A 16,330-nucleotide genomic window follows, 5' to 3' on the forward strand; every position below is an offset into this window, starting at 1 on the left:
AATGTCAAGTTTTCAGACTAGAAGTTTATTGTAATAATCTCATTGTTTGGTCTCCTGTTGCTCAAAGGTTAGGCACTACAGCAGGAGGTGAGTGGGTAACTGCTCACAGGTGTCTTGCAACTAGGTGCTACTTGGTATTTGCTTTTTGTGTTTCACAAAGTAATTTTATCCACAGTTGATGTTTATTTACAAGAAATGCTTGTAAGCAACTGGTGGTATTGTGCATACAGATGTCAGACTGCATGCAGTGTGTGAGATTTGGTACTGGAAGGAAACTCAGTTTTTGAAAGCAGATAATTGCAGTGGATGCACATTTTCTTAGAAGACTTTTTTTCTAATCAGAGACAGGAATGCATATTTGCATGTCACAGTATCACGTCGGTCTTAGAAAATCAAAGGAATATATTACTTTTAAGCAAGGCTGACACAGAACTGACACTTCAGCAAGAGCAGGCAAGCTGGGGCAGAGTCCCCTGCAGGCCTTCCTTTGGTTTTTGTTTTCATTTCAACAACCTTTAGCAAGTGTTTTCCTGTTATGTAAAATTTTACTGTAGTGAAAACATTAGAGATCAAGGAGTCAGGTATGTCTTGAACTTGTCATCAGGATTATGATGTACCTTCAAACTGTTTTACTTTCTGGGGAGGCAGCAGTTGTTCATAAAGACATAGTGTGCCTGATGTGAAACTTAGTGTTTGTCCAGAAGTGGAAATGCTGTCTCTGGCTAGTGGTCAGGTTGCTAGGTGACTCAAACCTCACAATAAAGAGGAATGGTTAGATAGTGTTTGTGGAAGAAGACATGCTTGCAACAAAGCAGCCATGTCTTTGCTTGGTTGGAGCAAGACATGGACCCAGCTTGCACAGGTTTTCCCTGTGTGAGCCCAGGACTGTCAAACTCCTTACTGAACACGGTGTCATGATGCAGAATTAGTCAGCCTGTGATAAGGTTCTCATGTAGAAAGTGAAAAGCGTGTTTGAACTTGGCTGTTCTGAGATGGATGATACTAATCACAGTATCATCCATTTTACAACAGATCTTTTGCAAGATAATGTAAACTTCTGATTAGGGTTTTTAAATGTTGGTGTTGGAATAGCTGTTATTTGAGCTTCATGACTTATGGAGGGAAGATGAACAATTGTGGTGGAAGTCTCAGCATACCGTTGGCTGTCAGAAGCTTGTACTGAGCTCTTAGTGCTCGTTTCTGCATGCCTGCAGCTCTTGGTGCAAGTATTCTGCTTTCTATGCTGCAGGTGGGACAGAGGTGTGAGGGTTTGATGAGGGGAGGGGGGCAAGGGGGGTATATGTTCTGCAGTGCTAGAGGGGTGTATTTAGTATGCATCTCCCTGTTGTTGTGGTACAAGCAAGCTTAACTTGCATGTTGAAGTATCAGGCAAAGCCTTTCTTTTGTATTTGTCACAGCATTTCTAATATATGCCCTTAAACAGACAAATAGCAGTTGCATATTCTTCTGTGCCTTTAGCAGTAACAGCTTTTTAGATTTATATAGCAGGTATTTTGTTTGTGCAAGACTTAGAACTTGTCAGAATGCACACCCTTAGTCAACAGATTTATTATTCACTGTAGCAGAGAGGCTGGTGGGTAGAAAAGGAACTGGGGATCTCATGTTTCAGCTAGGAGGTGTGTTATCGGCCTTGAACATCAAGTAGTACTTTTAAAGAAAAGTATGGTATACCTAAGGATAAAATATGCTCATGATACCATTGGTTCTTATTCACATAGTTCTGTGAAAAATGCTTGTTATGCCATGTGTAGGTGTATGGAAACAAACAAGTATGCCTATGTGTATGTTTGTTTGTGTGTAAGAAAGTCAGTTGGTATTTGCAATACTTCTGGGGTATGGTTCTGTACATCTTGAGTCACATGTAAGATACAGATGGAGGCTTCTGTGCTTTACTGACTTGGACATGTTCCTTGTTTTCTTTTTTGTTTTCTCTTTTTCTTAGGGTAATAAATGCAGGGAAGAGCACGCACAATGAAGATCAAGCCAGCTGTGAAGTCCTCTTTGTCAAGAAGAAAGCTGGAGGCACTAATTCTACACCAAACAAGAACTCTTCAACGAAACGAAGGTCATCACTGCCCAATGGAGAAGGTCTTCAGCTGAAAGACAATTCGGTAAGCAGACTTCTACATCTTATCAATGGAGGAGTACAAAATAAATATAAAAGGATGTGGCAATATGACACTAATAGATATTTACTGAATGTTTCATGTATTTTCAGTTACTTATTATCTGTGCTTAAATACAGAACACAACTATATTTTTCTTAGCTCTACTACTTGATTTTTGATTTCTTGCATTGAAAAATGCTTCTTGCATCTAAGACACTTTAAAGATGGGAAGGGAAATATTCCTTGGTTTTTCCTTTTTGAAAATATAATCCTGAGAAATTTACTGCTGAGAATACTTTAATGACTGTGGTTGACTTGTCCAGTGACAATCACTGAAAGCACAGCAGTATCACCTTTTACACAGTCATACAATTTAATTAAGTATTAGACAGTCATTTTGGTTCTTTTCACTGAATCAGTATTGCATGTAGCAAGGTTGGTTTATGCTAGTAGGGTAAGGTTATTCATTACACTGAATTCCGTGATTTTTGCAGACTGTGGCTCCTCTTTTTCTGTGGAATGTGATATATGTCATGCACTTGTCTACTGGCAATCATCTGCTATTCTTCATCTGTCCTGTTTCCTGACTGGCTAATTACTTCGTCTATTACTGAAGCAGGAGCTCCGGCCCCAGCAATGATTGATAGTGTGTGTTCAATTCAGACATTTAGCTATGTAACACTAAATGCCCTATCTGGATGTTGGAGTCAGTCAATGTGGATATGCAGTCTTTCTGCTGCTGGGAGAACACAAGTTCTCCCTAAGTGATAACTAGTCTTTCAGTGGGCTATAAGTACCCTTTTTTTTTTTTTTTTTTAACTAGGTTATGATTAGCAGTCTATTTCAGTCTCTCTCCCAAAACCCCATGGTGCCTGGTACACCTGATGGCTGCAGGGGTCATCAGGGTCCTGAGCAACAAGCATTCCTCTTGCACTGTGTCCCTCCCCACCTCTTGCTCCTCCTGTTCTGTTTCGTATTTTATTATTACTGCAATGTTTTCAAACTCTTGACAGATTTTTTCATGTTTTCAAATCACCCTGTTCTTCCCTCTTTGAAATCTTTCCTTAAATCACCCATCCCAATTCCTGGATGCTGATATTCCTCATTGGATTTAGATAGTTGTAATTTTTTTTTCAAGTACATATTTGCACTCTCCTGTATAAAGGATTGTACCTTGTACTTGCTGGGACTATGAGTTCTGTGCACAGGCATGCAAGGCAAAACAGAATTCCTTTCAGTAGTATACATTTTAAAAAGTCTTCCCTAAAAAGTCCATGCAGCTGTCTGCTATTGCCTCATGCAGATCCTTGGTTCTGTGAGTGTATTTAATTTTTGTATGTGTTAATTATGTTTAGTGAAGCAAGCATTTGGCTACAGTACTTGTTCATGTATATAAAACACATCAAGATAAGCCACAGATGTGCTTGGTCCAGGTTATGGGTTGGTTTGACACAAAGAACACTGATTGCTGTGTCATGCATGCGGCACGCTGCAAAGACCCCTGTGCAGACACCAGCCTTTGGTGCTGTGCAGAGGTACTAGCTTTGGTTTATTTATTTTAATTTCCAGGTCTACCATTTGAGATACCTGGTTAGGGGCCTCTGCATCTGGGATGTGGATGAATGTGGCTGTACTGAATTTGCCTGTGTTTTCATATTCTGGGGGCATGCATGGGACAGAAAAAGCTTTGTAGCATTGTCTCACAAAGTCCAGTTAGCTTCCAGCTTAAAGTAGTATGAAATGCTTCTCAAAAGCAAAAGGCAGGCTATGTTGTTTTTACTGTACTGCATGGTTAATCATCATCTTCAGAAGGACCTTTTTTCCCAAACATTACATAGCTAATATGTTTGGATTGCATTGAAAATACAGGGATACAAAACAGTTTCATCATTGGACAGGGATCTTCACTAGCCTTGATGTTATCCATCACTGTGGTGGTCATACTGTTATGGTATCATAATGGTAGGGTCTATAAACTGGCTGCGTATTTTTGAAAGCTGTTCTTTTTATCTATGTCAAACGTAATGATTGTCAGCCTTGTTAAATATCCAGTTACCCTGTGTTATGTGAAGTACCTCACAGACTTTTCTGATTTCTATTCACTAGTATATTTTTCTGATTTCTGTTCACTAGTATATTTCCTGCTTTGATTTTGTAACTTTCATCTGGATTTTGAAATAAACATTTACTCTCTTTCAAGCTTCTTGAAACATTCTTATTACAAATCTTCTGTTCTTTCACCTGTTTCTGACATATTTTGACCAGAAATGAACATAATGTCTGAAATGAGGAGCCAGCTGATCTGTATAATATAGTACACAGTTTTCATGCTACTTGTTATCATGTTCTTTACATACGTACATAACTTTACATCTGTTTTCTACATAACATTTAAATGCATGCTATAGCACTCATTATTTAACTGTGTAAAACCCATTCTACCATGTTATTAGACCATTGCTTGTGAAATTAAATTTGTAATATATTTTCCCAAAACAGACAGCATATTTCTGGAGAAAGTTTACTAGAGGGCAGTCTTACACTAGCAATTAGTGGGAATTTTTTCTTGGTACAATTTTTGTTGGGTGAATATATCTAAAAAGGAAAAAAAAAAAGCAGTACATATCTATGTGTCATATTTTTATGTTTTCATATTTTTACACTGTGAAATATAATATTGTATTTTACCCTCGCATAGCATTGTTAGTAAGCATTTTTTTTTGAGGAGTGTATGAGTTTGGTATTAAATGTGATGACAGTGCAACTTAATCTGTATCAATAGGATGTAGAAATACAGGCTTGAGACACCCCATTGAATGGTATAACATTGTTCTGACAGGTATTTAAGGCAAGAAGGCCAGAGGCTGAATGCTGTAAATGCCTCACAGGGAAATTCCCACCATAACACATAATCTGAAATTGTCACCGAGCGGTGAAGCACCTTGTAGAAATATTGAAGGAAGGATGAGCAAAGCAACTTATGGAGCATTTGTCTAATGAAAATAAAGATTTCTTCTGTTCTTGTTTAGTTTTTAAAGTGTGGAGCACAAGGGAAATGAGAACTGGAATGTTAACTGTCTCATTTAACAGAGTCCATTTCATTGTCCTCAGATTTTTCTTTTTTTCCACAGAATCTTTGAGAAGGCCACATGCCATCTTTGTTTTAACCACTTTCTGAGAAGTTTGTGAAACTTAAATGGCAGCTGCATCTGAGATTGTGTGATTATTGTTGTTTAACGCTAACCCCATCAATGCAGTCCTGAGCTTTGGCAAGGCAGCATAAGGGAGTTGGAGAGCCACAGGTTGTCCACACACATTGGGTACCTCTGTCATGGCCTTGACTCTGCAGGTGGACTCTACAGAGCTTCTGGGAGTGGGAAGGAGGAGGTGGTAGGCCAGAAATGAGGAGATTGAGATGTGAACATTTGTTTAGCCTCAACACACAAAAATCCAAGGAAACCTGCTAAATAGCACAAATACAATTTTCTTCTTGAAAGAGGATGTGCTAAACTGAGCAGAGCAGTAGAAGGAAAGACTCCGCAAATTCAAACCTAAACTAATTCTCTCCCCCCACACCCCATTCCACTACTGCTTGATTAATCATATTTGCCCTCTGACCCTATTCAGGAGCATTCACTTTAAATTGCACAGCTTTTTTCACTGCTGCTATTTTTAAATGCCTTTAAGTATGGGATACCTTGATGGTGAATACTGAAGACCACCAGTGAGTGAAATGGGAATTCTATGCCAGGATAGTGTCATAGTGACAGTCAGGTTGCATGACTTAATGTGATGCATTATTTATTAATTGTCCTTGTAATGTGAGGATACATAATTATTAATTCTGCAGTTTTCTTTGCCACAAAGATGGGACAGAGTATTTGTTTTGTGTGACACAAGGCTAGTTGCCTGACACCAGCAGCTTAACATATCATTGGTAACATGAGAAGGCTTTCTCCAAGGATAGGGTGGCAATTTCCCACCCAGTTCAGATTTTATGAGAACTAAAGATGTGCCCTAAATGAATTTTCTGAGTGTAGTTAATATTTGGAACAATAATAGTTGTGGGTTGTTGTTTTCAGAATAACTGTTCAGTGGCAACATGATTTATTTGCTTGTTTGGAATTAGCTTCGTAGAAGAAATTCTGAAGGTTTGAAATGTAGGACCACTGTCTAGCTTACCTGAAAAAATTGTCCCAAATTGATCTCTATATATTGCTAAGGCTGCCCATTTTTTTTCTATAACTGAGCTCCAATTATATGTGTGTGTATATATATGCATTATCTTTCATGGTTTCTCATTCGTTACTTGACCTAAAACTTTCTGTGTCTTAATTATATTTTACAATTACAGAACCCAGGAGACTGCTGAACTTTCCTGAAAGCTAGGTCAGCAGTTGAGGAGCCTGAAGCTTGTTAAGCTTTCTAGTGCATTCATATATCTGGTAGCTACTCAGAATTTTGTTAAATCTGAATCATCTGAAAGGAAATCTAAAATAAATCTCTGTGGTGACCGATCATACTCCCACTTGAGGGCTCTGTCCAGTTAAAAGAACAAATGGAGACTGATGTTTGAAAGACCGCTTTGGACAGAATACCACCAGAGCTAGTAGAAATAGATGTCTTGTTCTCTAAGAGTCTGCAGAATGTCAGTGCTTTTGGGAAGAAGTTCAAGCTCTGAAATGTGAAAGAACAGCCATGCATGTGCATACCGAAATAGGTAATTGCTTGTTGGCTGCAGAGGTCATCTCAGCTGTGGGAGGAAAAGCAAGGACCTTTTTGTGCTTTTTGTCTCATCTGTGTTCCCTGACTGTCTGCCCTTGTTCATTCTCTGAGTTGCTGCTTTATTTGCACCATATATTTAATTCTCATGGAATTGGTATGATTTTGGAGAATTCATTTCTTTCAAATAGAGCAGCTGTTCTTACTCTCAGGGTGGGGAAAAGGAATTTGTCTCCTCTTGTTTTTAGACAGCTAACAGATTATTTATTGTTACACTTTTTTTGCTAGTTCAAAAGTAAATGAAGCTTTGTAGGAATACATAGTAGTTTTTGGAGACTAAAACTTAGGTTACAGTAATGCCTGCAGAACCCAACTGAAGGTTAAGGCCCTAGAGCATCTCACACAGAACTTGGGTGTAAGAGCAGCGTTGTGGTAGTCATCTCCCCTGACTTACATGCTTATAATACCTCTCAGTTACCTAGGACATTTCTGCAGTTGATAGAAATAAATCTACTTGGGAATGAGCTGAGCATAGTCTGAAAATGCAGGGGATTATTTTTTTTTCCTCTCTGCTGAGTATAAGGACAATTTAGAGAACTGTCTTGGAAGTGTGAAATATAGATGTCTGAACTTAGTTGAACTGGTAGCAACACCCTCTTGTTTAAGAATTACTAGTCAAAAAAGATCAGTGAACTCTAGAAGAACCACTACAGCTGACGTGGCTGTGCTGTGTTCATGTCAGTGACAGCCTGAGAACACAGCTCAGGCCCATGTGAGTTTCTCTGTCCTAATTTGTGGTGCCTGTTGGCTTAGAGGAAGCAAGTTTTCAATTTCATTTCAGTTTTACTTTTTGTCATGGACTGTTGTTCTGATCTGTTTTAAAGCTTCCCAGTCTTTTGATGGCACCTTATTTGACTACCAAGTCCACATGAGGCTTGTTCAGTGCAGGACATATAATAATGATAGTGAATTGCATTTATAACTGTTCTCCTTCACCTTCTGAAAAGCTCTAATACAGACTTTGGTGGGGGCGTGCTTTGGAAAACTCAAGAAAATGAGTGTGTGGGGAGGTTAAACTTGTTCTTAATTATAAGTTTCTGTTATAGTTGGGGATAGAGGGAAGGTGATGACAAAATACCTTCTTCCTCTAGGTGGAAGGTAAAATATTTCCTTTTCAGAGGTGTGATGTCTTAATGCTTTTTTCCCCCCAAAGGCAGCACATCTCCAAAGGAATAGCACCTTTCAAATGACATGAGGACATAAGCTCGTGAAGCATTATCCATGGTGCATCATGAGATGGATTTTGGCTGAGGAGCCAAACCCTAAGAGAAGAATGGGAGGAGAAGTAGTTTGATCTACAACTCCCAGGAGGCACAGTGTTGCCATTTTGAAGAAGTGGCTTCAGTTTTGAGCTGAAATACTTTTACTTTGGGATACTTGTTTCTGTTGGAAAAAATACTTTACTTTTTGCATGAATAGCAATCTATTTTTACAAACAGGTTTTTTAAGTCAGTAATCCTGTTATCTGTTAAAAATGGTTTAAGCAGAATTTTACAGCCAACTGTTGTGTGAACTTGGAGGGGTTCTGAGCCCAGAGCGAGCTAGTGCAACTGCCAGTCATGCCTTCAGGGGTGAAGTTTCACAACAGATTTTTTGATTAATTTAGCAGATTGGGTAAGTGGGTGGGTCTGGCTAAGGAGCCCCATTCGTAGATGTGTACATTTGTTGGGTTTTCCACCATGATAGGATGTATCCTGTATCATCCTTACTGTGGTAAGTAATCCAGTACTGTAGGACAGTACTCCCTTTTCTCAGCATTTTGGTAATGAAATGAAGAGTGCACTATAAACTGCTGAATTCCTTTTCTTGGAGGAACTTTCCACTGTGCAGATGACTATATTATTAACGCAGTGGTTAAGAATACGTTTGAACTTTACTACAGCAGCAGTGTTGTAAGCTTAAGAAAAAATAGTCTTTTATGTAATTTTTATAATAAAGGCTTTTAAATGTGTATTTCAACAAAGTAAGTTATAAGTAATAATGCTCATTCAGCAATGAATTCTGCCCTTTGAACAACACGAACTTGTGATGGTCTGTATACATGATGCTGAAAGAGATATTTTGCATTAGGTTTTGGATTTTGGAGTTCAGGGCAACAATGAATGACATCTTTTGGATTTGCAAATTACAATTTACAGTGTTCTTCCTCCAGTGTGTCTTACTCCTACAGCCAGTGGTTGCCATCTTTGTGGAGCAGCTGGAACAGCAGAAAGTAATAAGAACTGCAGTTCACAGCTCTGTCCATAAGTTTGAAATAAGCAGTGCTTCAGGCATGAGGTGGTGGCATACAGGTAGTCTCTAGGCTATATGCTGGTACCTAAGGGAGTAATGTCCGGGTGAATGAAACAAATCACATCTGTCATCCTAAATTAGACCACAGTGTGACATGCAGATATAATTTTTAAGTTGTTTGACCACAGTGAGATCTAGGTTATGCTTTCTTAGTATGAGATGTTTTGCAACAGTATTGCTTGATGCCTGTCACTTGCAAAATGATTTATTTCTAAATCTGTATGAATTCACCCACATCTGACTAGCAAGGCAGCCCCATAAATGCTTGTTTTCAGCATAGCTGGAAGAAGGTTCATGGTTAAGAAGAAATGGAGGGGAAAGGGGAGACTGGAAGGACTCTTCCACATGCTGCTGCCAAATATGCTATCATGTGAAGACAGGTATTCTTATGCCTTAAATGCTTCTCTGAAGATTTCTAGGTGAATTTATCCCCAAAGAAGTTGAGGTTATCTAGGGTATGGCTTCTTGATATTTCTTTCAGTCAGATTGGAGCTTGTGCTGCCCAGAACTTAGTCTGCCTTCAGCCCTAGGTTAATGAGCCCAATCTGAGTGATAGGGAACCCTGCCGCAAAAACATGGTTTCTGCTCAAATCAGAGCAATAGTTGAGTGGACTTACACCTGTCAGAGGAGACTGTCTAGAGCAGAAAGGAAGAAATACTTGAAAATCCCATCACACATCAACTGATGAACAAATATATAACGTTACCACATATACCTTAATTTTGATAATGAGGTCTCCAAAATTTACTTTTTCTGAATACTCTGCCTGTATAAGAGCGGTTGCACTGACTGGAAAGCTAGGAGTTGAGCTAAGATACAAGATCTAAAAGCATACTGTTATACATAGGGCTGTACCAAAACACTTGCATAGCTCTTCTGTTGAAAGGGTATGTATCTAGTACCGCACAGGAAACCTTTCAGAGGACTGGGAAGAACTAGGCAGTGAACATGTAAGCTAGCATGAGTGGAGTGCAGCTGATTCCCCTTGTGTCTGCCATCCTTGAAGACCTTGTGTGCTGTGTTGGTTCCTGGGCTGGCACAGACAGGGAAAGCCTGATCTGTCCCATTTGCCAGCATGGATGGACCTTATCTACCAGTCATGGAAGTGGGGGTCACATCTTGTTACTAGATGTCAAACTGAGATCCTTTGTCTCATGCCTAGAGGAAAAAAAAGGTATGTCACAGAAGTATCAGGTGTTGTCTTGTGTAGAATTTTGGTCTTCATGGTGGTAGGTCCATCATCTATCAGTGATGTGATTTTTTTGAATGCTTTTCTGATGTACACAGTCATTAAGAAATTAACTTAGTCTCACAGTAGTAACTGTACTTGGTTGGTACATCCTATGATGGCTGTAAATTAAGAAAGATTGCAAGTTCAGCCTTTTTTTTATTTATTTCTTTTTTGAGGAGATTAAGGAAAAGAGAAAAAAAAAAAAAAGAAAATGGTGAGGGTGTGCAGCAAAAATAAGCATCTCTCCTATCTGCCAGAGCTGTACTAACACAGTGGGTATTTCTCCATTTCAGAAAGAAGGTTACCTCTGGAAAAGTTACCTGTGTTTTACCTGCTGCCCTTGTGCCACCAACCACGTCACTCGAGGCTGTGTAATGGTAACCATCTCTTTTCCTTCCCTTTCTTCCCCTCCTGCTTCTCCAGGACATAGATGGGATCAACCTGTACTACTGGTCCCTGTTTGATGGACATGCTGGGTCGGGGGCAGCTGTGGTCGCTTCCAAACTACTGCAGCACCATATCCTCGACCAGCTGCAGGAGATTGCGGACATCCTGAGGAACACGGCTGTCCTCCCGCCCACCTGCCTAGGAGAGGAGCCTGACAACCCGGCAACCAACAGCAGGACGCTGACACGGGCAGCCTCCCTGCGTGGTGGTGTGGGGGCCCCGGGCTCACCCAGCACCCCTCCAACACGCTTCTTCACTGAGAAGAAGATCCCACATGAGTGCCTGGTTATTGGGGCCATAGAAAGTGCATTTAAGGAAATGGTATGTATATCTCAGAGCTCTGAAGTCCTTGTTGCATACATTAATGAGTTGCATGGCCTGGAGAAAATGAACATTTAGGGATTTTTTCACTTTTTTTTTTTCTTCCCCTACTTAAACACCATCTGAGTGTGGGCAGAACTATTTTAAGAGCCTCAGTAGCTTACCTGGTACATCCTTGTGAGGCAGGAACTGCACCCTAAGTCCCAGGCAGCAGCATGGCCGTGTTTGTCGATTACATGACTCTTAGAAGCTTGGTCCTTACATGTCGTGTTGTGTGTGTGTCATGTCCCCCGTGTCCCGTCCCAGTCCCGTCCCCCATCTCCCCCCCCCCCAATAAAAAGTATATTGCAGTAGCAGATTTCAGCATTGTCTGTTACCATAAGGCTATATATATGGGCATACACTTTCAAAAGCCTTGTTGCTCTACTGGAGCAGCAGCAGACTTGGCAATCCTTGCACCACAGGCCCTTGTTTGTGTTGCTCACAACTACATAAACAGGTCATAGTCAGTCACATCAGGAACATAGATGAGGGACAGCATCCTTGATCCAATCCAGTGACCTGTAGTTCACGTTAGTGTTGGGGTGGCCCTACGGTCACTACTGTGCTTTGTCAGAATGCATGTGCATCTCTTGACTGAGGTAGGTTGGGTGGGGTTGCGTGGGGTATGAAGTACGTTTCTACCACCCACTTGACTTGTGTTGCAGCATGAACAACTGGGAGGAAGTCATGGTCCTATGGAAACAGAACACCCATCAATTTCCCTATGGAAGGCAGGTTTTTCTTTTCTGTATTGATTTAGTTGTTCTGTGCCTTCCTCCTTCACTTCTCCATGTTAATAAAGGTAATTCCTACCAGGCAGAGCAGAGTCTTAGCCTGCCAGTGAGTACATGCAGATCAGGTCTTGGGAGATCTGATCTTGTTATTTTTCTTCTTTTTTTAATTGTGTTTGTTGTTTTTAGAAAAGCCTCTTATTTGAGCATAAGGTTTTTTGAACTAATGAGTGTTTCCCAGAGGTTTTATTTGTTGTCTGTAAATAAGTATTTGATCATTGTTTTTCCTGATATGTGAATTTTGCTTACTACATGCATCTAATTAGAGACTACAGTTGTTGTTACAACAAAGCAGTGCTTCACTTTGAATTCTGAATAGCAATTATCTTGCTCAGTTGCACTTCCTTCTCCCCAAGGAAGTGCAGGCAAACAGACCCACCAGTTGGGTTTGGACTTTTAGGTCGGTAGGGTCCAGGAGCAGGAGCCTCAGCCAGAGCTTAGGCATCATTCAGCGTGGGGCATACCAGCAGATTTACAGACTCTGGCTGGTGGGCTCAGTTTCTGCTAGGTGAAAATAGAGGATGCATGAAAATCTCCTGTCAGTTAAGCATACTCTTTTCAGAAAGGGAGGAGTAGCTTGCTTCTTTCTTTGTTGAGAAAGAAGGGAAAAGATGACACTTGCCCATCCACTGCACCCTGGTGGGTTCAGAGCCTGCTTAAGAGAGGGACACTGATTTCATGCTTCAGTTGGGGTGATTTTCAGGCCGGAAGAGTGCCAGGCTCTGAGTGTGTGACATGACACTCTCTCCTGTTGAAACTGGTTCCAAAGTGCAGGAGAGATGAGAAATGAAGTTTCATGGGACTGAAAAGCAAAACTAAGCGAGCTAAAGAAGGGCCGTTCAAGTACTCTACCTTTCTTATAAGAGCAGTGTGTGCATTACCCATCGCTGTCTTCCTGAACACATCTGAGAGAGCGGGGCTGTTACTGCCCTGCTTCATTTTGACTTCACACCTCTGCTAGGTGTTCAGAGAGAAAACCATCTTGGCTTATGTCTAGGCATCTGACTGCTTGGGAGGGCTTTTATGGATAGAATATGACAAATGGAGAAACCCTGGATAATTCACTACAGTTACAGTGCTGGATATTGCATGTACAGGTGATAGGAAAAGGGAGGACAGATTACTAAACTGAAATCCAGATACTATTTTGTTTTCCTCCCTGTGTCTTTGTTCACATGCTACAGATTAGATACCTTAATTCCCACTTTTGCTCTTTATTGGAGGGTTGAAGTTCATTGTCTGTCTTTGCTATATAAATGACTCTACCAGAATTCAATATAATTTCAGCATTAAGCTTTACATTAAAAGCAAGTCTTATAAAAATGGTCAGATTAAGAAAAGCAATAGATAATTATATCTACTTTAAGCTCTTGGGGGAGTCTTATGCTTACAATTGGTTTCAGCAGAAGAGTATTTTCTTTTGCCTGTGTAAGGGAGAGGTTTGTAAGATCAATACTCTTGAGTCTCATCTATGCTTATAATGATAGATCTTCCCTCCAGCTATTTCTACTGCTAGTGGTCTTTAGGTGAAGATTTTAGGCCCCTTCCATAGCGCTTTGTTCATTCAGCTCTATTTTGTACTGGAACGTCATGGATGTTGTTGAGCTAGGTCAGTGCAGTTCAGATGTGCATAATGTATGAGGGTTTTGTGCCGGCAGAGCGTATCATTTTACCCGGCACTTGGTGAAAGCTCCTGTTTCCTGGACACGTTGGCAGACTTGGTGTTGTTTCCTGAAACACCCATTGCTGCAAAGGAGCCCTTTGAACTGGTGAAAATGTTGAGTAGATAGATACCATATTTTTTTAAACAGTCCAGCCTGACAGGTTTATCTAATGATGGTTTTGTCCCCTTTTCCTGGGAGCATTTAGCATGCCATTACTTCTTTTTCCCCTGGCTGCCTTTTGAATTCCAGTTAAGCTCCTCCTGGTTTTGCATCGTCTCAAATAAAATGCAATTCATCCCTTTCAAAAGGCTTTTAAATTTTTTGTTTTCTTTATTGGGTATGGTTTCCTTTGGACAGTGCTTGTCTGACAGCTACATGCAGTAGAACACTGTGAAAAGCTGACACAGATTAAGTCATTGCCTAACTTGAAAATTTAACAATTAAGCTGTCCCCTTTTTCAAGTACTTCTGGACAGTGTTGTCAGATTGTGTTGGAACTGGGTTTAGCATATTTTTGTGTTGTGTTCTTAAATAATTTACTGTCCTGTTTAAAAAATAAAAAGTGCTTTATGTCAGTAATTGCCAGGGATCACAATTATTCTAGTTAAAAGGAAATAAATAAGCTCAAGATCTGAATGTATCGTAAGTCCTCTGATTTTTCATCTCTTGAGTTTTAAGATGTGCATTTATAGATTCAGTTCTAGGGAGCCAGGAGAGATGTTTCCACGTGCTGTTCTGTACTGGATAGAAGCATCAAACTAGAATCCTTTTCCTGTATTTAACCTTGTATAGATGCGTGTGACACAGTGTGTGTATTTTAAAGAAACATTAAGTGAAGAGAGAGCTCCTTTTCCACACTGAACCGTGTTCAATTTTGGATGGGAAGAGATGACACAGAACTAGTCTGTATGATTTATTGGAAGTATCAGTTTGTATAGATTGTATCATGATTTTCTTCTCTCCTGATTTTTTTGACTCAGATAAAACCTAGACAGGTACTTTTGCAAGATTTGTGCCATTTTAATTTGAACAGTCTTGATAGAGCAACATAGGTTGTATGGTTTTCCTTTTGAAAAGCTTCCTCTGATTAAATAGGCAGTAGAAACGAGGAAGGTTGAAACAGTATTGCAGGCATTTTGATGTGTTTTTGACTGAGGTAAAGCATGTTTAAGGGGTTCATTCTGTCTTTATGCCTTCTGAAACTTTTTTTTTTAAGCAGATACGTGGTACTGTGTGTGTAGGGAGTAAAGCTGCTTTCTGTCGTAGCAAGATTGAAATTCTGGAGGAAAGGCCCCTTCTCTGAGGACAGATATAGATGAAAAAGTTACTTTAGCTGTTGTGGTATGCTAACTTGTGGTAATGATGATACTGCAATTTGAATGTACCTAGTTCTGTTTTCGAGGTCCTCAATTTCTAAAACTTAGCATCAAATATAGCTGGCATTAACTTTTTATGTCTCCACGCTTGCTGCTTTCATGCTGTCTCCCCTTGCCTCTGCATCGGCTGCTCACACGAGCCCACCTGGCTGAGGCTGCTGGTGGCGAGTGTCCCGGCACTTTGTGTGCCCAACACGTGTGGGTCGAGACAGGCGGAAGGAAAAGCTGGGGTGTCACAGCACCCCAAGAGCCACCAGCTCTCCACAAGGTGGCATGAGCAAGCCGCCATCGAGGGTCTGGGAGCCTCCAACAGAGGGGATGGTAATGGCTTTGTGGCATAATATTCCTCCTTTTGGGGAAGATATTGTTAATTAGCATGATTAATCCTTGCTTTTGCTCTGGGAAGCCCAGGTTTGAGCCTTAGAGAGGTGGGTGCTGAGGAGACCAAAGCAGTCAGGTTGGTGAGGATGCTCTGTCTCAGGGCTGCTTCTATAATCGGTAGAGAAAGCAACCCCTTCTCTCTGTCACCTACTCTGGAAACGTACCCTGTGGCACTTCGTGGTGTCCTCTGCAGACTTTGCTCCATCCTCCCTGTGCTCCGTCACCCAGGGAGGAAGGGGGGACCAGGGTGACCAGGCATGAGGCAGCTCGTTGTGGGCACCCTGCTCCTACCTGCAGCTAGAGGGGGGCAGAGCACTGAGGAAATTAGCAGCTTCCTTGGCATGACACAATAGCCTTTTGAACAGAGAATATAGAAATCCTCTTTTTTTTGTTTGTTATTCTATCAGGGTCTGCACGAGTGGCATGCACTGCCCTTTGGGTTGAAAGGTGCATCATTTGCTTCTGCCTGGCAGCGCTCAGCTCTTTCCCTGCACGCAGATTGCTATGGGGGCATGGGCTGCGTGCTACAGACGAGAGGAGGAAAGAAGCTTAAAAAAAGTTTGCTCTGAAATCTTTCTCCAGGTGGAAAATGAGGAAAGCTTTGCATACACTCAGACTTGGTCGATAATGAGCCCCTTTATACCCATAAAGGTTTCAGAGACGTTTTGGAATTTTTGCCCCTGTTTGTGCTGCACTACTTTACCAGAAGTGCTGCTAATAAATATTGCATTAAAAGCCAATGTGTCTACATCAGTATGTGTTAGTGGCATTGGTGGGCTTTATTTTATTTTTGTCTGTTTTTTTCCCTCAAAGCTTGTTAAGCTGTAGGAAAGCCTTCCTTTCCTTTGCTTCGCCCCCCCCCCCCCCCCCCCCC

The 16,330-nt window shown here is 40.9% G+C and overlaps 1 protein-coding gene across 1 annotated transcript in view; it reads left to right on the plus strand.

The window, feature by feature from the left end:
• The window catches only part of PPM1H (protein phosphatase, Mg2+/Mn2+ dependent 1H), an 84,117-nt gene that overhangs the window by 13,189 nt on the left and 54,598 nt on the right, over window positions 1-16,330 (plus strand). The window contains exons 2-3 of the mRNA XM_026867981.1: window positions 1,964-2,132; window positions 10,859-11,203. Of these exons, the coding sequence (XP_026723782.1) occupies window positions 1,964-2,132; window positions 10,859-11,203 (514 nt within the window). The remainder of the gene's footprint in view (window positions 1-1,963; window positions 2,133-10,858; window positions 11,204-16,330) is intronic.

This window comes from Athene cunicularia (genome assembly GCF_003259725.1).
Source record: "Athene cunicularia isolate RWA chromosome 1 unlocalized genomic scaffold, athCun1 chr1_part2, whole genome shotgun sequence".
NCBI classification, from domain to species: domain Eukaryota; kingdom Metazoa; phylum Chordata; class Aves; order Strigiformes; family Strigidae; genus Athene; species Athene cunicularia.